Here is a 21,010-nt window from a genome sequence, read left to right as displayed (position 1 = left end):
CTGAGGGGAGCGAGGGGCGGGAGAGGGAGCGGCGCACAGAGCCCAGAGACGCGGAGGTGCGACACATCTTTATTGGAGGCGGCCCGTAACAGTTCAGAGCCCTCAGACAAAGCGGGGATCCCGGGTGCCGGACAGGGCGGGACACGCGGGACGGGGAAGCGGGTGCTGTGTCCTGAGGGCTGATTTTCCCGCTTGGCAGAGCCAAAGGTCAGGGTAGGACAGAAAGGAGAAAAAGCCTAAATAATCTCGCCTTGAAGTTACAGCGTTCGAGCTCTTTCTGTCTTACCACAAAGTAGTGCAGCTTCACTATACCCATCCCAGATCCTCCATTCTCCACTTACCAGCCAGAAAGAAGGAATAGTGTAATGTTTGAAGAGCTGATTTTTTCCCCGCCCCCGGAGTCTGACTAAGCAGGAACATCAGTTCTCAAACACAACAGCCCTCACAAAAGGTCTGATATTATATATGGCACAAATCTGGCAAATCTTTACATGTCTCCAAACAGCATAGAAACCCATCAAGAAGGCACTGTTTACAATACTAGAATATCTGCTAAATTTTCTGTGATTTGCGGGTACTCTTGAAATAAAAATAATTAAAACTTAGAGATGTACAGAATTTTTGTTACACATTATTTACAAAAAAATAGTAATAGCTAAAAATAACAGCCTTCAAGAAACACTGAATTACAATCTGTTTCATAAACACGAGTCTAGGAAGAAAGAAAATTGCCAAAGGCACAGAAGGGCGGCAAACAACAAACAAAAAAAAAGTAACTGTAACCATTACAATTTACAGGAAAACCTTGCCAATAAATTTGTGAGATTTCACAAGTGGGAGGAAGGACAGGAAAACTGGGCTATACACCCTCATCAATTAATACCATCTATTTAAAAGGAATCAACACATGAAATTCAAGAAACATCATCTACTGAGAATGATACTTGTTGCATTTCACATGGCATATTTACTTTTTCTTAGCTTAAGTTATCTGTACCCAATTAGGCAACCGGTACCTAAATGGCAAATTAAAGGCATAGAGTGCATTTGAAAACAAACAAACCAACCCAACAAAACCATATGGCAGTAAATTCTGCAGATATTTCCTGTACAAGGAAAGAAACCCAAACAAAACAGGATTTGGAAATCAAATATGTAGACAAGTGCTGTTATAAACTTTAAAAACTAGAAGGCCACAGCCCTCAAACATCTGCAAACTGTACAATCAATTTTTATACATGTGCAGAGCTCAGTCTTAAACAGGTAGTAGTCAAGGTCTGCTGTACATCATGGCTAAAGAGGACAATGGTGACACACTAAAGAAAAGGATCCATACCTGTCTGTGACCAACTGTACAGTAAAAATTAGGGAAGAAGTTTCTTTGTTCTATTCAAATGAGAGAACCCAGCAAAATAAGAATTACCAGGTGTTCACTGTACTTTTCAGAATTTATCCAATCATAAAGTCTCGCAGAAGTCTGCAATTTTACTTTTCAAGAAGTTTCATCACATATCCTTTACCTTTCCAGATCATCATTAAAACCACTTTTTCAACGGAATTCAACTCTAAAAAATAAGTTGAAAAGGAAAAGAAGCATAAGGATTTTGTTTTGCTCTGTTCTGTTGAGTTGAGCATGAACTTCAGCTATGGAGTATCTTTTTAGTCTGTCATTGTCCAACACCAAACTGCCAGCCAGCCAGCTGGCTGGGTCAAATCCTCTCACTACCATGTGGTCCATGTAAAAATGCATGCAGACTGTGTTATTCACTGCTCTTGAATAGAAGTGATTGAAAAATCAGCATGAAAAGGCAGAAGGATACTATTTACAAGGAGATAAAAGCTTGTAACTATCAGTCAAGAGTTTCAGCACCACAAATTTAGCAGAGTACTGTTTTAGGGGATTGAAGTTATTGCCCAAATCTCACTCACTGGATTATTCTCATGTTCAGAGTATGTTTAAAGGCTTGCAATGGATCTCAAGACAGGTGAAGCTTTGAACTCTGAGTGCAATAATGAACAGCCAAATTCCAGGCCAAGAATGTTCAAGTGAATGCCGTAATACTCTGTTTTCCTAATTCCATTTCATACATGGGTAACAACTTCAGTTTCCATTTAGAGACTGAAGCATTCGTAATTACTTTGTTTGTTTATGAAGGGACTTCCTGTGTTCACAAATTTTGCCCCATCAGCTGTAGATTTATTAGAAGTCTAACCAGGTTTGGTCTTGCCCATGGCTACAAGATCTGGTTAACGTAACACGTTCCAGAGAAATTATTCAAGACCAAACCATGCTGATGTGAAGCTGTACGAAATATGCTGAAGTTCACTGCTTACACAATAAACTTTTACACAGCTGAGGCCCAAGGAAGAGGAAAGGTAAAAGAGAAGGGGAGGTGCGTGAAAGTGTCAGCCACAGAAATATATAAGCTGGACAGATAAACAAGTAAACAGTATTTTCACTAAATACTAGTGAGGCTGATGCAGAACAGAAAGGCAGATCACCTGGAGAGTCAGGTAGGCTGCCCAAGGCAGAGGCATAACCTGGCCATGGCAAAAAGCCAAACATGACTTTCAAACTGTTCCACTGCCCAAGATGGATTTGATTTCTGAGAGGATCCTCTGAAATCAAACTTGGCTGTCCATTGTGCCACTCATCCTCCTGTTGTCTCACCTGGGGTACTGAAAATACCTTTTCATTTCTACAGCCCCTTTTTGCCTTGGTATGCTTGACTGGCACAGGGAACTCGCCAGATAAACACCAGCACTACATTTTTTGCTGGAATTTTACAAATTCTATACATGCATATATTTCTTCAAATAAAAAAAGTTAGAAACCCTGGTTTTGAATTTAAGCTTTGCATGAATTTGTATGGCTACAGCATACTAAGAAGGTGCATCCATGTATTCTGGTAGGTAGTATATACTTGCAGTAAAGAGGGATTTCACAAACACTTGGATTTTCTTCTTATTTGTTTTGAGATATGTGGTGTTAGCCATCACACAATTTCTGACCTTTCCCTGTGTAAACACACACATTTTCATTTGCAAGTCTACTCATGACAGTAGCTGAGTCCTATTCTACATTGCCTTTTAGAGGCTGAGCTCAAGCTACACACTAAGCACACCTCTCCACATTTTGTTTCAAAAATAACCATGAGTTGTGGCATCAGCAGTCTGTCTGCTTACCGTGACATGGCCATACACAAATGTAAATCCAAAGCTGTAGATTTTTCAAGACTTACAAACATACCAGAAAATCCTTGACATTTGCAACTCATGAGAGAGTAGACCAAAACAGTACCTCCCTGGCTGTTTTACTGTTAAAAATGTGCTCTGTACAGTAGATGTGGGAATGTTTTTATGATAAATCTGAAGTTTTAAAACTATAAAACAGCTGGCTTACAAGCTTATAGTCATTCAGGATAAAAACCTTATACTTCCAAAACCAATCAAGGACATTATGTTGCAGATTTCCCAAAGACTTTAGCTTTTTACTTGCCATTTCCTAACACTCATAATTTTTCATATAATAATGTATTTGTTTGACCTTAAACAAAAGTTTACTTCCAAACACCCAAAGCCATATACAAAAGCTGTTGGCTACTCCAAAAGTTTCTTTGTTACAAAAATGATAAGTTTATATGTAATGAAGAATGCCTATCATTCTACCATAATAGAAATCACATCCTACCTATGGGGTCTGACCTCAATGTTTAACTTGATCTATTCTGTGGTGCAGATTCATCGGTATGATGCAATATAAACACAAGGCTGATGTCGTATGACTGCGAGACAGAGGCACACACCAGGAGCAAGAGTGTACTGGCACTTACACAATTCTTACTGCAACTGGGTAGACACAAGTATGATTCTGAACCATGAACGCTGAGGCAAAGTTCTGTAAGTTGTTGCTACACGGTTCTTTTACATAATATTGCATCATTTAAAGTCCAGCTTAAAATGTGGTCCCCAGTAACAGTTTGATCATTCCAGTTCAAGAAGGCCCTTGTTCACACTTATTTGAACAAGAAATTAATGGTAAGCTGCAGCAGAACCATGAGTACAATGAAGACATAGTGCTTAAACTGCAAGGAATGGTAGTCCCAGGGTGATGAATGAGAAGCAACTCTATTTCGTAGTGCCATGATCTCCCTGTAAGACAGAACACAATATCCCGTAAATTACCGACTAGATAATTTGACATTTTTTACTATGTTAGGGCCCCCTACAGAAGGCAGCTTTAGTGGAAAACTAAAGAAAACATCAATGAGCAATGAATATCTGAGAAGAGTAAAGATACATACCAGCCTCTACGGCAAAAAAAATCATATGAGATTACTATTCTGTAAACCATTTTAAAGCATTTTAATTAGTACTACCTCTTAATGTCTTCCTGTGTGTCCTTTATAGACTCAATGGCACCCTGCAGTTCACCAAGATCTGTCCCTTTTTTCCTTATTCTTGTATTATGCTTCAAAAGTTGTGCTAGAAGGATACAAAAGCCAGATGTAATTGACTAAAGTAACTGCTGCCATAAAAGGAACAAAGTACAAATGACAAACTAAAGCTGAAGTAAAAATGAGGAGAAAATTTTCTAACTAGCTTCTATTGAAAACTTTATTTCAGAGTCACCTACACCATGGGACAGCAACTTAAATGCTTGAAATATCTTTTGAACACTCATCATATTGTTTAGCTTCTGCAAACATTATCAACAGCAAAAATCTACCCTCTAGCCACATAGTAATCTACAAATTAAATCAATTAACTGTTTAAGAAAGAAAACAGTTTACAAACACCATTCTTTTTCCCTAGATATCAAGTATGTGCAGCACTTAAGTCTATCTACACTGCATTTAAAAAGACAAGAAAATCTGCAATTAGAAAGAGCCATTCTGCTTCCTTTTGATTTCCAGAACGTGCTTCACACATTGGATAGAAGTAAAGCATAATAAAAACATTGAGATAAGAGGAGTATGTGTGACACTGAACTCTTCAGTTGTCAAATAAATTTATTATTTCTATATGTAAGTGTATCTTTTCGTACCTTCACTCCCAGAGGAATCCTGGTTATCAGGCTCTGGGGATGAGAAACCACACTCTCCTTTCTTCTGACTGGCTGGCTTTCGTTTAATTTTTGGAACAGTAACCTAAAATTGATGAATTTATGGGTTATTTCCAGAGAATCAGAACTGAAGCAAAGCAGCACATTCCAACAATGACAGTTAAGAGCACAATATCTAATAGGAGTACAAGTTAAAATTTTTGATGTATTAGCAGTTGAATTTTGTGCACCTTCCCATCTAAAGGAAAGTACACATTAAACTGCTGAGCTCAAGTTTACATATTTTATATTCCTATCCAACCAAGTAATTTCTACTGCTTAGGATGCAACACAGAAGTGAAAGATGTTGTATGGAGTGTGAACAACATTTTTGTAGGATACTAGCATTTCCCATCAACCTCATTGCTCTGATGATCTATATACACATAATGAATAACATATACAAGCTCCTGGATTTTGCATGTGCTGTCAGAACTGGAACATACCATTGGTGTCCGATGTCGAACTTTTGTCTGGATTGTGCCATCTTTTTCAAACTGGATCATATCATTCAAAGGGTCCCATGGTCTGGTACTAGACAAAGTAAATAATGTTAACATTACAACAATTTAAATAAGAAATATTTCCTTGCTCAGAAGCTACTCCATATGAAGAGGCTAAAACTCACCCTGTACAGAAATCAGATATGGCATCATGATCTTATCTTCTACCTATGGTCCAGTCTTAACCTGAAGGGCCAATAGAGCTAAAAAATGAGCTTCATGTCCAGATGAAACCCCCAGCCAGCTGACAGGGGTACAAACTATTAGATTAACCAACAATATTATGAATTCTTTTTGCCAATCATACGTATTTGCAAACATGGAAAGATTTCCTGCTTCAGATACAGTTATTATTTTACAACTACAGGGAAATTAGGGCAATTTAAAAATCTTTAGACAGCTTTTTGTTTTCTTTTAGTCCTTTTAAAAGATGCCTATGAAGAAGTGTTTAAGAATCAATTACCTGAAAACTGCTTTCACCCCAAAGTGGCTTATGGTAATCAAGACTGGTTTCACGAGACACTATGCACAGTTTTCTTGCACTGATTTTTTAAGAGTGCTTTACCAATTACAGTCTGCTGGAGAATTTTAAAAATAACACAACAGCATAGCTCACTGGAGAACAACAAGCAGCCAAAGGAAAATACCAACATCACCATTGATGACAGACTTTTCAGGACAGAAACTGCAAGTGAGCTGCAGGAAGGATGTTCTGACGCACAGCTTTAGTGAGAGTAGATTAAACACAGATTTCCTTTTGTGTCCTCCTGTATGCCTTTTAAAGAGCTGTAGCTGTTTCAGATGTTGTGAACACAGACCTGCACTTACATCTTAGCTTAACCTGACTTGAATTAAATGTCATCTGAGGTAACTGGGTTAAGAACTAGGCATTGCTCTCTTCTCTACTTGTAATCCAGATGCTAAATCCGTAATCCAGATACCTTAACAAATGCTCCAGATCACTGAATGTCTTTCACAGTAAGTGTAGAAGATTGCTCTCTACATGGACCAGGTGGTGAGCCAGCATTATAAGCTTGAAAGGAGAGAGAGGCTTCTTCCAGGGAGTGCTGTCAGTGCAGACTGCTTTCTGGCACACAGCAAAATTTCTGTGGCACATCCTTGAACCACAAGGCCTCAAGGACATCAGAAATAATGCATATTAACAAGATAGGTCTTAAAGCTGCAGGGTAGAGTCTAAGAGATTTCAGGTATGGTTCTCTTCCTAATGGTTTTGCAAAGGGTTAAAGAGTACAGGCTGTCAATTCAGGTAGACCATTCACAACTCTGCCAACAGGAAGAGCTATCAACAGCACTAGAGGATTCAAACCAAGAGACAGTGCTTCACTGAGCACCGAGTCTAGTTGGGGAATTTCCCTGCTGCATGATGTTTTCAGTGATGAAAGTCTGCACAAATTTAATAAGAAACCAATGAAATTCATGGAAAATAAATATACTGAGAGTTGTTGAGCACACAGATTCCTTGTTTGGTTCCAGGAAACCTCCAAGTTGCAAATTTGCTGGAGACATGTAGAATGCTCAGGATTTTTGTACTCTTCCCTGTACGTACACTTAGGCCATTACCTCAATATCTCCATTCTTGAACAGAAAGGTAAAGGCCTCCCAGGTTTAGCCATGGAAACATGCTTCCAGCATCCACGGGCTCAAAGTTACTTAACTTTGTATGTATCATCTTGGGCTATTTTACTTTTACAAATCCTACAATACAGAAGCAAGCTGAGTACTGAAAAAAAACCTTAGCAGAACATGGGTGCTCTGTGAAAACCATTATTAGTGAAGGGCTCAGCTTCAAGTTGACTTTTGAAACATTGGTGAGGACACAGAATGCATCCTTCCAGGAGTCAGGGACACAGCTACATCTTTAGCTTCTGACTCACAGCATTACACAAAGAGATTCACAGACACTCTTGGGCAGGACATATTTGACAGTCAGGCAGAGCTACCTGATCCCAGCATTAATTATTGCTGCCAACCTGCTATTCTCAGAATTATTCTAATATATAGCAAGTTAAATGGCTCAATCCAGCTAAGCACAGGCGTCTCTGATTTTCAAACACTAGATTTTCTGATTGTGTGCCCATATGTATCATATTTTCCAGTTTGGGAAAATCTATGTAGATTTTGTGGTCAGTCTAGGGGGAAAAAATGGAGGACAATGCACCCCAAATTCCCATGCCCCCAAAAAATCTGTAACACAGCAAGGCTATATCACCATATGTAAATAAGCTATATGTATTAGTTCTTTTGTTGCTGAAACCACAGGAAGAGGCTCAGCAACATTGCCAAGCACTCCAGGACTCACTCAGCATATTTGTAGTGCCATTCTCCTGTGACTGAATCCTGATCGAACAGCTTGCATGTCCACTCTTCACCCTTAAGTTTCCTCTCTTTGGCACTCTTTCTCTGAGCTTCTTCCAGAATATACTTCTCCTGAGTAGCTTCTGTTTGGTCTTTATTATTTATTGCTTTTGTCACTTGTTGCCAAAGCCTGACAAATGAACAAAACACAGAGTCACCAGAGTCACAATTTGGCTCACGGAAAGAATTGCAAACAATTTCCTCAATTATAGGCTAAATAAATGGACCACCCTCCAAATTACCCATATTACCATTTTAATAGATATTTTATATACATTTATATCAAGATTTCCTGATTATAAGGTATAATAATAAATATATATAACTATATAAATAATAATAATAATAAATAATGATCTTATATTTAACAATGTCACTTTTATCATCAAAAGCTGCTATCATCAAACATGGGAAAGTAATGATTATTTGCTTCTAATTTGGAGAAAATTATGAGTTTTATTTTGGTAAAATAAATACATGGTTCGAAAGTGAACTTACTTCTCTGACTCAAAGTCATCTTGCTCTTCAAACTTCACAGTGTATCTATGTAATCTACGCTGTTTCATATCAGATGTTGGGTTCCAGAATGTCTCTGAAACACCTGTCTTCTTGTCACTAATAATAACTTCACTGTCCTGTAACAGATATGATTGGTATCTTCATTGTAATTATCTCAGAGTGCCAAAATAACAAAAAAGCAAGGAATAAGCCTTTTTTTCTTTTGGTAATAAGAACTTAATTTCTTTAGAATGCATGCAGTTGAAAATAATTAGATATGCTAACTTTAAAATTCAATATCCACCCTCTTTGCTAGGTTCTAGCTTGGAACAGAGGTGCAATGGAATCATTACCACATCCAAAAACGAGTGATGCCATGTCACCTCACCAGAACTGAAATAACCTTAAATATTTCATGCTGGTACCATAAAAATTCTTAATAGTCCTCATGCATATACCAAAATATTTCACAAGCTTCATTTTGAAGCAACATTTCATTTTCTTCATAAACTACTTAAATGTGCACTTCTCCACCTTTTAAGAGCTGCAAATAGAACAATGTTGGTTCTATACTTGCTTGAATACTTTCTGCAAAAGCAGTACTTAACTTTTTTTTTTAAATATGAGTCTTTTTTGTATTTAAGAGCCAGTTTCACCTGTCTCAACCATCAGCCAGAATTTATAAAAGAGCATCACTCACTACTTACCCAGTGACCCTCTAAAAAAGCCAGAACTTCTTTGCCAAGCTTAATTCTCCCTGATATTTGGTTAACACTGTCATTGTTACCCAAAAAAGGCTGCAAAACAAAAGGAAATGGTTTCATGTTTCTCTTAATAACATTTTATTTTTGCTTATATTTTGTTTAAGGAAAAATGTGAATTTGTGAAATGTGCTGTAAGCAGCCCTGATATCTTTAATATTTTATCTTCTACCTATTAAAGGAGTGTAAAGCCAGAGTAAGTAGTTTCTTATTTCCTCCTTCTGAAAAGATTTTCTGAGTAAAAGTATTGTGTAACATATGTGGAAAGAAAAAAGAAAATCATGCAGAAAACAGTGACAATATCCTGAAGGACACAGCCATTTGCTACACTAATTTCACAGCTTTGCCAAGGACCATTTGTTACTAGAGATTTTATTTTGTAGAAAAAACAATTGCCAGGGATTTTCTTTGGCCTTTTGACAGGCTGCCCATGTATCCTGTGGACTGACAAGGCAAACACAGCCTCCCAACTTTAATGTTTGCCCTATAATTTCAACTGAATACAGTTTCCTTCTCCATGTGCAGACTTCTTGAAAACTGTTATTTCAGCTTTAAATCAGTTTCCACCTCAAGGATGGCAAATGCAATTTTCAGAAGCCATCTAGAAGTAGTTGACAAACCTTTGTTTAGCTCATGTGAGTGGACATTATGTTCATTCTCCTTCGTGTGCCCACTCACAGCATTCACTAACCTTGAGTTTGAATTCAATTGTTGCGCTGTAGCCAGTTTTCTCACAGGTGATGTTGACTATTCCTCCAAGCTCTAAGGTCATTGTTCCATAAAGAATTCCTGCAAGAGAAAAAAAAAACCAACAAAAAAAAAATCAAAAACCTCCAGCTAAAACAAATGTTTTTAACTGAGCAAAACAAAACCCTTAAGTTGCTTGGGTACAATTGCTAGAGTAAACATGCTTGTGCCAGAGGAAAAATTGTATTTTCAGATGACCTTTCCTGTGTGATTCTGTGTATTTTAAAAGGGAATTCTGGAGTATATGGGTAGAAAATACTAAGTTACAGCTTAAAAATGAGCAATTCTGCAATCTATTTTGTGCTATTACCTTCCAGAAAACTTAAAAAGCACTGACTTGTTTCCCATAGTGAAACTAAGGGCAAATGTTCATGATTTATAATCATGTGATTTCTAATCAAACCACAATGTGGTGTAGATACTACGTTGCCTTTCATGTTTACTAGAGGAAAACAGTGGAAAAGCTCAAAGCTGCTCTAAAAAAAGGCAACTCAAACAGTAAATTAATGTCACATAGTGACAGATAATTATATATGTATATAAGCTTTTACTATTTCTTACTAGTTAGGAAAAAAAAAATCTTTTCCTGTGTCAAAAATGAAATTATGCCTTAAACAGGTGTATTTTTCTCCTGATAAAATATGTGGAAGCCTAGAGCCACCAATGCTGCCCATGTTCAGAACACTCTCCTCCAGAGGACAGGCTTGAATCCAACACAGCATATTATTTAGAAAAATGAACTATTTAGAATAACAAACTTATTTTCTCATAACTTTGCCATCTAGAGAATGAAAAAAGCCACTACCTTTACAATGGGCATATGGCATTGTCATTACATAATCTTCTCCCCTGTTTAGAAACGTTAGCCGTCCTTCTCCATCTAGTATGGCAGATAATGAATTCCCTGAAATTCAAAGACAGACTGTCATATTTCTCACCCTGCAAGACATCATAATAATCATTCCCTAATAATAACTAAGCAATACAATTAACAACATCAGTATATTTAACACTGCAAACTACCCTGTCTAGTGAAGCCACTTTAATACATAGCATTCTCCAATTAAAAACTAAAACATAAAAATAATATTCAAACATAGAAAACATTCAAAAATAGAAATTAAAATTCTGAAGACCAGTTACAAAAACTTTGTAAGGAAAGGACAATACAACAACCCAAACACTGACCCTTCTAAAAGCCTTTCATCCACAAAACATAGCTCACATGCACCGATTTTGCATGCCTCAATACACATACAAGCAAAAAAACCCCATTATTTACCATAGAATTTTGATTTGGCCAGAATGCTACCACTAAGGCAAAACCCATCTTTACGGTTGCTAACATAGAAGGCAGATACTGGAGGATGATGTGACACCTGTTGGAAAAACAACCCACATATTTGAGAAAAACAAAACCAAGCAATATAGTAAATATAGTATAAACGTTGAGCTGTTAATGACAATGCAAAATTCAGGCTGCACATATTGGAATGCAGTTAATACATGAAAAGTTTGACTAAAATCTTTAGAGATAAAGATCAAGCAATCACTTACTGAATTTCAAGAATTAAGAAAATCAGCACATGACTTGTTCCAGGGGAAGAGGAACAGAATTATTGGAAACAGTAATTTCTTCCCTCCCTCTCTTTAGGAAGACACACTTAAAAGAGACATCTGTAAGAAAATTATGCTCACCAGGAGAGGTTTTAGGATGCTATCTGAACACTTCAATATGTTTTCTGAACCTGCCACAGCATTTAACTAGCACAAATATACAATACATTTATTTTTCTTTAAAATATTTTTTCCAGTTATTGCATCTACCTGTTCTGCAATATAAAAAGTCTTGCTGTTTGTCCTTGGATGAATCCACATGCAGCGGAAAAACTCTCCAAGTATCGGATTGTACGGCTTTTTTAGTCCCTAAACAGAAATTGAATAGAGAGTAACCACACTGTGCACTTACACAAGTCACAAAACACTTTATCAGTCTATCACTGAAGATAAGACACACAGGAAAACAAAATTATCATATATATGCTAAAGTACATGGTACTTGATTTCATCATTTGAATATTATGCTCAATCAGTCTGCTTTTCATTCTAAGGAAACCAAATATTCAGTATATCGACTAAACTATTCTACATGTAAGGACGCACAGATTGTAAGGGGTTTTTTTGTTTTTGCAGAATTATTACAGAGCTCTTATCCTAAGTTATGCAGTAAGTACTTTCTGTCAATACTATCTCCCAACAACATGACTATGAAGAATATTTAGTGCAAAGCTAAATGATGTGGTGGAAACATTAGTCCTCCAATTTCAGACTGTTATATCACTGAAGAATGATAAATATAGAGCTGGCTCAACTTCATAAAAAAAACCATTTAATTCAACTTCTACTCCAAGGGACAAATGCAATTGAATATAGCTTGAATTGAATGGCTAGGGACCAAAAATTTCCATGATGTGTTTCTGTAAACAATGCAAACTTTGATTTTTTTTAAAAAGTGCATTATAGTATAAATTTAAGAAGAAAAACTTAGTCCAGCATATTCCTGAGTCCTCAAACTAGACACAATGACTAAAGTCAAAATAATATGTGAAAGTATACCTTTGGCTTTTTGTAGAATCCTGATAAATACCATTTCACTACTTTTTTCATGCGATTGTAAGCATTCTCTTCAAGAGCAGCTCTGTGAAACACAACACACAGATCAAGTATCAGTATTGCAACGCTTATGCTATCAATTGTTGTGACATATCTTGAATGTATGAGCTGACTAAAAGAAGGTCTGTGATTTGTACTACTGTAAAACTTTCAGCCCAATCTCACCAAATTTGAAGTTTTCCTATAATTGTAGGAAGATTGAAGCCAAACAGAAATACCAGAAATGGTATTTCCATATCTGAGTCTGTTCTTTGCAACATTAAATTCTGTCCCACCCCCACTCAAGTTCTTCCATTTAGTTTACTACTTTGGTATCTTTTTACTACCAGCCTGCTAACATGCAGAGCTCTGAGCTGAATAATATTTCAATTTATAGTCATTAATTTATTAGCTACATTTGAGCAGGCAACTACAAATATGGACAGAAAACAACACTGTATTAAAAAAAATTAACTAGTATTGGTTTTTCATTTAAAAATATGCTTCTTGAAGAAAAAAAAATTAAACTAATTTTTTGAAGTTTTTCAACCAGTCTTCAGAAGCTAAACCAGAAACGCCCACAACACGACTACTATTAAATTGTAAGAAGGGCCAGACTTCAAGATGCATATGACCTCTCAAGGCAGTTAGCTTTCAGAAAATGACAATATCTGACACTGTTTTAATTTTAAAAATGGTAAGGATGAAAACCAGAGACTGGATTGACTTACTCAGACAGAAAGTCTGCATGGTAGTAGTAATCAGACAGCTTATCCAGGAAAGAGCGAGGTTCCAAAATAAATGTAGGCAGTACAACCTTGGACAAGTCCATTCCAGGCCTGACTTGCTTCAACAGTGTCCAAATCAAACTTTTGTTTTCTTCTGACACTTCTTCTGTCTGAGCAGCCTCACCTGCCTAGGATGAACCAAAAAACTGCTTACAGAAAGGACAAAGCAAACAATCCTCCAAAAGACAGGTCAACACATTCTAAGGTTGCAGTGAGAATGGGAAATGGATACTTAAAATAAACCGCTCTGAGACGCTGAAGCAACTATGAAAGATAGATCAAGTTTCTATAAATGCACTTATGATACATCTTTTATGAAGTATGATAGATCTAGTATTCAGCATTAAAAACTGCATTTGGTTACATTATCTCTAGGCTAGAAAAATTTGAGACCGAATGTGGTTCAGAAATCCTTCCTTAGTCCTTCCCTAGGCATCACCTGCATTACTATCTTCTCAAATGCAGAACTTAGACACCAAAGGGCTGGTCATTCTTCCAGCTCTTCCCAACCATAAAAGATGGCATATCTACGCTTTTCACTGCCTGGGATCAGTCAGCACCATCAGTGCTTTTCCTTAAAAAAAAATTACACAACTTAGGGGTAACTGAGCAAAACCAGCAGCCACACTCCATGCTCCTTTCTGTCCAAGAAGAGGGAAGATATTATCCCATATAGTTGCTGAAATCAAGAGCAATGGTTGTAGGGAAAGCAAGGAAAGGCATCCCTTTTTCCAGAACAGTTCTAAAACACATACTCAAAACTTTGTCACTTAAAACTCCTCAGCTTTTTCTCAAATATTGCTGTCTAGACATGGTACTAGAAAGCACTGAAGTGTAAGATATTTAAGTTCCAAGAGCAGGAAAAAAAAAAATCTCATAGTCATTTCTCTTAAGGAGAAAGAGGAGATTTCTGAAAAGACTTATTTTGATTTCTGTTACCAAGATTTTTGGTTTACAAATCCCTGTCATATTTCCATGTATAGGCAAATACATAAAGCAACCTGCAGAAGCGGAACAGTGGAATAGCAGCTCTGGGGAATCATTAGAATGCAAGGTGACATCAGAAGCACAGCAAGCCTTCCACTAAATTCTGCACTAAATTGCTTAACTTCTCTCTTGCAGGAGGAAGAAAAGAAGTGTCAGGTTGCATTCAAACCTTCATTTCAAAGATTTTTACTTAAAGAAAAGAACAGGTCTAAGTTAATAAAACCCAAACAGAAGTTTAACAACAAAAGAACAAGTAGTCATGATGAACTTCTGCTGCAGGTGGCCCTTTCTGTACCTTCTGTCTGAGCAATACACCAGGTAATTTCATTATTGCTGTTAAAATCTCAGCACAAGAGTGGCGAAGCAGAGCAGGATATGGGCGAACAGAACCTTTCCTATACATTATTGCTGAAAATATGAAAGCCAGTCCTGCAAGTCAACTTTCAAGTGGACCCTGACCCTTAAAACATCAGCTTGCTATTTGGAGAAATTGCTTGCTCAGTACATCAACAGCACTTTTACCTCCCCAAGTTCTTCATGATTCTGTTCTAAATAAATGGTTTCCTTGATATCAATTGGTTCTGGATCGACATAAGAATCATCCTGTCGCTCCGATGTGTCACTATCGCTTTCTTCACTTTTCCCCAAACCATCGTTGTCAGATTCCTCGTGGTCATGGTCATTTTCCTTATCAGACTTGTCAGAGTACGTATCTTGATCTTTGAAGTGATGCCTTTCCATTTCACTGTCATTTAACCTATTAAAAAACAAAGGCTAAATGAATCTTTAACTTTACAAAATCATTTAATTGTTTCCAAACCAGGATCTTAATAAAATACACACCAAAATTACCAGTATCAAGCCTGAGGTGGCAGCAGTCTCAAACTTGTCTTGCTGGAAACATACTGGATGTATACTCTTCTCACTGAACTGTCAAATGACACTGATGAGCCTGGGAGATCAAGCACCTCTCTAGGAAGCCTGTTCTAGTGTCTTACCATATGCTTGGTAAAACACTGCTCCCTAATGTCCAGTCTAAACCTCTACTAAAACCCACTACTGCACATTATTTGGTGCATTGGCCAGGAAACTCAAATTGGCAAACTTCAACCACTACAGGTCTTTAATTGTTGCAGGGGGCAAGCATTTGCCTTTTTTGTGCTTTTCTCAGACTATCTATGCATTACACAAAAACCAAAGAATTGCATTTCTCCCAGTCCCGGTCTCTCTCTGGGAGAGCATACTTGTACCAGCAGTACAAAATTCCTGCCCACCCAGAAAAGACAAATGGACAGTTAAATCTTCACAAAGTATGTCAAATTGGTGTAAAGTTACTGAGATGGATGTCTGAGAGGAGGCTGTGAACACGTAGGAAGCCTGTTCTGGAGCAGGCTCCTGGCAGGGACCTGCAGACCTGTTGGGAGAGGCCAGCGCTGGAGCAGTGTCCTGGTAGGACCTCTGACCCTGTGGGAGACCCACGCTGCAGCAGTCTGTGCCAGAAAAACTGCCCCCTGTGGAAGAGGGACCCACATGGCAGCAGTTTGTGGAGAACTGCCTCCCATATGATGGACTCATGCTGGAGAAGTTCAGAGAATTATCATTATGCCTGTGAGAGGGACCCCATGATGGACTCCTCTCCCCGAGCAGCCGCTGGAAACCCATTCCCTGTCTCTGTGCCTCTGGGGAAGGAGGAAGGGGTAGGAAGGAGGTTTTTTTTAAGGTCTTGTTTTACTTCTCATTATTCAACTCTGATTTTGTTAGCAATAAATTCAGTTAATATCACTAACCTAAGCCTGTTTTGCCCATGGTAACATTTAGTGAGTGGCCTCTTCTGGTCCTTATCTCGATTCATGAATCCTTTGTTAAATTTTGTCTCCCTATCCAACTGCACAGGGTAGTGAGGCTTTGGTGGGCGCCTGACATCCAGCCACAGTCAACCCACTACAGCCATTTATTCACTACACTTAATTTATTTCCACAAAAGCATATGCTCACAAAAATTGGGCTGGAAGTTTTAATTGAAATAACCAGGGAGTAACTCAAGGGCTCTCAGACATTAGATATCAGGTGATATAAGACAATTTAAACTTTTATACATTTACTCATAAGGTGACTGAATTATTCATCCATCTGATGATTCAAGCTGAAACCGTTTAAATAAAGCTTAATTTATTTCTTTAACTAAAAAAACAGCAACTTCAATTCACATCTACCACCTTTTGTTACATGTACTAAGCTTCTGACATTCTGCTGAAACTAACAAGAGACACCACTTTAGAATTTTCATTTTTTTCTCTTTTGAACAGTTTAACTGAGTACTTAAACTTACTGATGCGATATTCCAAGTTCCTTGGACCAAACTTTCCCCTGGATCTGCTTTGCTTGAAAAAAGATTTTTTCATTTTATGTGCAGGGCATAAAACACACTGCAAATAAGGCATATAAAGAGAACTCAGGAGCAACACAAACTGCAGCCTTAGCCTCCCCATGGTGAAATTATCTCTACAGGGTTCTGCCAGAAAGCAATCAGGCTTAGTAATTAATTCACTTACGGTAAGTTTTCTCCACTGTGTAAGTTGTTAGCACGAATCAGACCATAGAAAGAGACATGAGTACTGTCGGCTGAGGAGTTCAAGTCGTGTTCTTTACCTTCCCTAATCATTGTACGCTTAAGCAGACCTGAACACTTCAGTGCTAGCTCCAAAGCATCCATCCAACACCTGCCTGAAGACAAATTTAGTATTAGACTAAAAATTAAAGATTTAACAGAACTCTACCACTTCTGTTTACTAATTGGGAAAGTTAGTCCTTTGGGCCTGCTTACATTGCCTTTGAAGACACACTTCAGAGCTGTTCCATGTTACATGCGTTGGATTTTACGGTCTGGTGGGGACATAAAAATATCTCACAACCACCCAGCTTTGGTACAAGGGATGTGTCAGGGCAGGACAAGCAAGGTAAATCATGATTTTTGTTAGAGCATATTCCAGCATTTCTTCCTTAATGAAAGCCTGGCTCCAACCAGGCCGTGACTGTGGAATGCCCCCAAAGATGCCTGCAGCCCTGCTCTAGCTCTGAAGACTAAGTAACTGCATCATTTGGCAAAATTTACCCAAGTAATATGATAATAGCATGGAAAAAGAGCTATAATGATAGTGTATAAATAACATTTCAAAAGATAAAAGGCAGATATTCTAATTTTCTTTGGCAAAAAGTAACTGAACAAATTTGGGTATTCTTTCCCCTTCTTACTACTTATTTTCCATGTATCTAATCCATTTCTCAATACAGAAGAGAGAGTCCTGTTTTTAAAGTCTGCAGGGGTATGCTTAACTAACCAGTAGATGAAAGGCACATGGCTAGAAAGTGCTACACAACAGTCTTTTTTTTTTCTTTTTTTTTTTTTTTTTCACATTATAACTTTACAGGGTGGTTGCACTGATCACCATTTTCCCAGTGAAGGGTGTTTACAAAATGACATTTTGAAGGAATTTTTACTACTAGAACTCTGTGCAACTGCTGCACTTAACACGTAAATGCTTTAATAAGACTACATCCATATTAGCACATTACATAGGCAGTTGATATTTAGACAAACATTAATACAGCTAAATCACAGATAACCCTTTCCCCTTTCTCAACCCAGTCAACAAAAGGCAACTGCAAGGAGTTAAATAGCTTTTCCTTCAGGTCAGTATTCTCCTTTAAGAACCATGAAAATGTACTAGTACCACCATAACTGAATGCTCTAAATTAAAGGAGAGCCTTCACAACAAACTACAATCAAAGTGCTGTAGCAGACATGATAAGACAATTGAAACCATCTTTCTCATAACTAACTGTTGTCACTGCTGAAAACCAGTGAAGTATCTATTTACCATCTGATTCTGAAGCGGCTCGGACGATCAAGTAACTGGTGGGCAATGGCAGAGTTATAGCACCAACTGCTTCACCTTTAGGGCCCTTGAAATACACAAAACAAGAAAGAGCATCAGATATTTTAATTCAGTTTTACAGTTTATCATTCAATGTAGTAAGAAGCTGACACACTGCAGGGCTATTTACTGTTACTCAGCAACATCTAATGAAGACATGAATGGAAAGATGGACAGCCCTCTTTCACTGTGTTTCTTCAAGGACTTCATTCTAAGTATAGGACCCAATTCAAGCCCATTTCTCAAAAGAATGGTCTTTGGGATTAAAAAAAAAAATTTAGTTCTGTTGGGGTTTTTTCGTTTTGACTGGGGTGTGGGTTTTTTTGTGAGGGGTGGGGTGGGGTTGTTTTTTTGGTGAATAAATCAGACTTGGCCAAAGTTTTATTTTCAACTGTGAAGTTCTTCACAAATCACATTTAAAAAAAAAAAAAAATTCAAAAGACTTTCCATTTCTGTCAACCGTCATTTTGGAATAAAATATTAAATAACCATTTTAAAGTCCCTTCCAAAAAAAATGTTTATCTATGGTAACTTTAAGAAAATTGATAGGCAAAGAGGGCTGTATTAAACATACTTGAAACTATTGCTGAAAGCTGGGTTAAGCCTGCCTAACTGATGAGTTAACAAACTTTGATCTTTACTGATTTCCCCCAGAGAAGCCTAATGGAAAGCCAATATAAGGCTTAGAAGAGGGAATTGGAAAGCCAGCAGAAGTTTTGAGCAAAAGCAGATAAAGGCAGGTAATTTTAGAAGCAAGCAAATGAAACAGCCAGAACACTTCTGAGGGTAAGAAGCAGGTAAAGGAGTAGTCTTGGTGGGACTTAAGTACCAATACAGGCAAGCTAGTGCTGGTGTAAATGATGTTCAGAACTCCTGAGGAGTCAGTATAGAGTAACAGCAATTGGGTGCTAGAAACAAGATTCCAAACCTCAGTCTTCCTCTGAGAGAGTGGGAAGGTGTGCCCACAAAAGTCTTTGGTGAAGCAGCAACACTGGGGTTAGGAGTTAGTGGGTACCAAGAACCAAGAGGGACAACCCCAATGCATGACCACTCCTCACCCCAAGGGTGGGAAGGCAGGGAAGAAGCCCAGTGTCATCTGAGGAGGGGAGAGCACCATGGCACCACACCAGGCAGGGCTGAGAGACTTGCTGGGGTGCTGCCAGCACTGTGCAAAGTCCTCAGCCAGCAGAGGGCCTTGAAACTCTCGGGTCACAGAACACTGGGGCAGACTTCTGCTCATGAGATCTGCCCTTTGGGTTTATACTGTGGCACTTTAGAGTAGGCTACTTTGTACCAAACAACTAGGGTTTATAGATGAAGTGTGGTTTTGGTGTCTGGTTTTGCTTTTTTTTTTTTTAATTCAAGAAAGTTACACTCCCTAAGTGTTCTAACAATATATTGATTAAAAACAAGTGAGTAATTTTTAGCAAAGATTTCAGTAAGTTGACTCATTTTATATAACTGTTCATGATCTTGATTTCCTCTAATTGGTTACTGTTCCAACAGCACTGGATACTCTTCTTCGGTATCGCCCATTATGGTTTCAAAACCAATTTCCAGTAATTAGTGATCTGTACAAGAGGCACATTAATTTCTGTTTGCTGGGTGACTTTATATGGATTATCTCTGTTTCTGATGGAATGCTGCTACTACTCCAAGCCAATGGTCAAGTTAAAAATTCTGTTATATTAAAAAATGTTGAAGTTTACTTCTTACAGAATATTCATGCCAATAAAACTCAAATGCCATGAACATTGTTTCAAAGACAACAATGGAAACTGATATGCAGTCAGCCCTGACTAAATTTACTCAGAAAAAAATAATATCTGAATTAACTTGACTAATTATGAATTTCAGAAATTGAAATGGCATCAGGACCAGGGACACAAGGAAGACGAAATGGTACAGTGCATCAGCTACCTCAGAGTGCAGGAGGAACATCAAAGACCACAGCAACAGGCTTAAGGGAGCATGTGAAGTGACTGACCACAAACTACTGCAGAAGAGAATTTGCAGTCTGCCAGAACTACCCCATGGGTAATGTGTTCAAGTCAGAAAATCTCCTGCAGTACTTATACCTCTATACATGTTTTTTGCAATGCTATCTTTCTGCACTAACTGCAAACAAGGCTCAATTTGCCTTGGACTTGAGGCTCCTTCTGGTAAATCTACTCTAGATCAGTCAATTGCTATTACTCTTAAGCAAGTTTGCCTTGTAACAATAAATCTGTAACTAGGACATTATGGTTGACTAGGTAAACAAGGCAGAAAAGGGTTTCAACTTAAAGGCCTTTTATCTAATGGAATCCAGTAATTCTCAACTGCAAATAGCCATACCAAAATGAACAAATGCCACTCCAGCTCTCAGCACATTTAGAATGGACAATATCAATTTGTTCAGGTTCAAAATTTGACCTACCTTAAAAAAGTAAAAATCTGGTAGGGCATGTCCTCTAAATTCTAAATATCTATTTAAAAAAACAAACAAATCCATTTCTCACTGCCAAGCAATAAAGAAATATAAGACTGATTTGTGATCCTCTGCAGACAGGCCACCACTTTGCAATGTATGTACACATATCATAATAAAACACATCAACACCAAATGCTATAGCTTTGGAAAAGGATATGGACTTTGTGTTCTGCAAATGTGAGATCA

The 21,010-nt window shown here is 37.8% G+C and overlaps 1 protein-coding gene across 28 annotated transcripts in view; it reads right to left on the bottom strand.

Moving 5' to 3' along the window:
- Nucleotides 1-55: 55 nt before the first annotated feature.
- Nucleotides 56-21,010, bottom strand: part of OSBPL8 (oxysterol binding protein like 8) — an 82,353-nt gene continuing 61,398 nt past the window's right edge. For all 28 annotated transcript variants that reach the window (XM_086884242.1, XM_086884244.1, XM_086884250.1 and 25 more), the window contains 16 exons: nt 18,295-18,379; nt 16,969-17,140; nt 14,939-15,173; nt 13,373-13,557; nt 12,606-12,687; nt 11,817-11,915; nt 11,272-11,368; nt 10,795-10,893; nt 9,934-10,031; nt 9,189-9,278; nt 8,482-8,618; nt 7,928-8,113; nt 5,551-5,638; nt 5,048-5,150; nt 4,380-4,485; nt 56-4,152 (listed from right to left, as the gene is read on the bottom strand). In XM_086884242.1, the coding sequence (XP_086740368.1) occupies nt 4,017-4,152; nt 4,380-4,485; nt 5,048-5,150; nt 5,551-5,638; nt 7,928-8,113; nt 8,482-8,618; nt 9,189-9,278; nt 9,934-10,031; nt 10,795-10,893; nt 11,272-11,368; nt 11,817-11,915; nt 12,606-12,687; nt 13,373-13,557; nt 14,939-15,173; nt 16,969-17,140; nt 18,295-18,379 (1,998 nt within the window). In that variant the 3' untranslated portion in view covers nt 56-4,016. The remainder of the gene's footprint in view (nt 4,153-4,379; nt 4,486-5,047; nt 5,151-5,550; nt 5,639-7,927; nt 8,114-8,481; nt 8,619-9,188; nt 9,279-9,933; nt 10,032-10,794; nt 10,894-11,271; nt 11,369-11,816; nt 11,916-12,605; nt 12,688-13,372; nt 13,558-14,938; nt 15,174-16,968; nt 17,141-18,294; nt 18,380-21,010) is intronic.

This window comes from Cyanistes caeruleus, chromosome 4 (genome assembly GCF_971803275.1).
Source record: "Cyanistes caeruleus chromosome 4, bCyaCae1.hap1.1, whole genome shotgun sequence".
Taxonomy (NCBI): Eukaryota; Metazoa; Chordata; class Aves; order Passeriformes; family Paridae; genus Cyanistes; species Cyanistes caeruleus.
The sequence above is the reverse complement of the archived record's forward strand: the minus strand, read 5'-3'. Positions and strand labels throughout refer to the sequence as shown.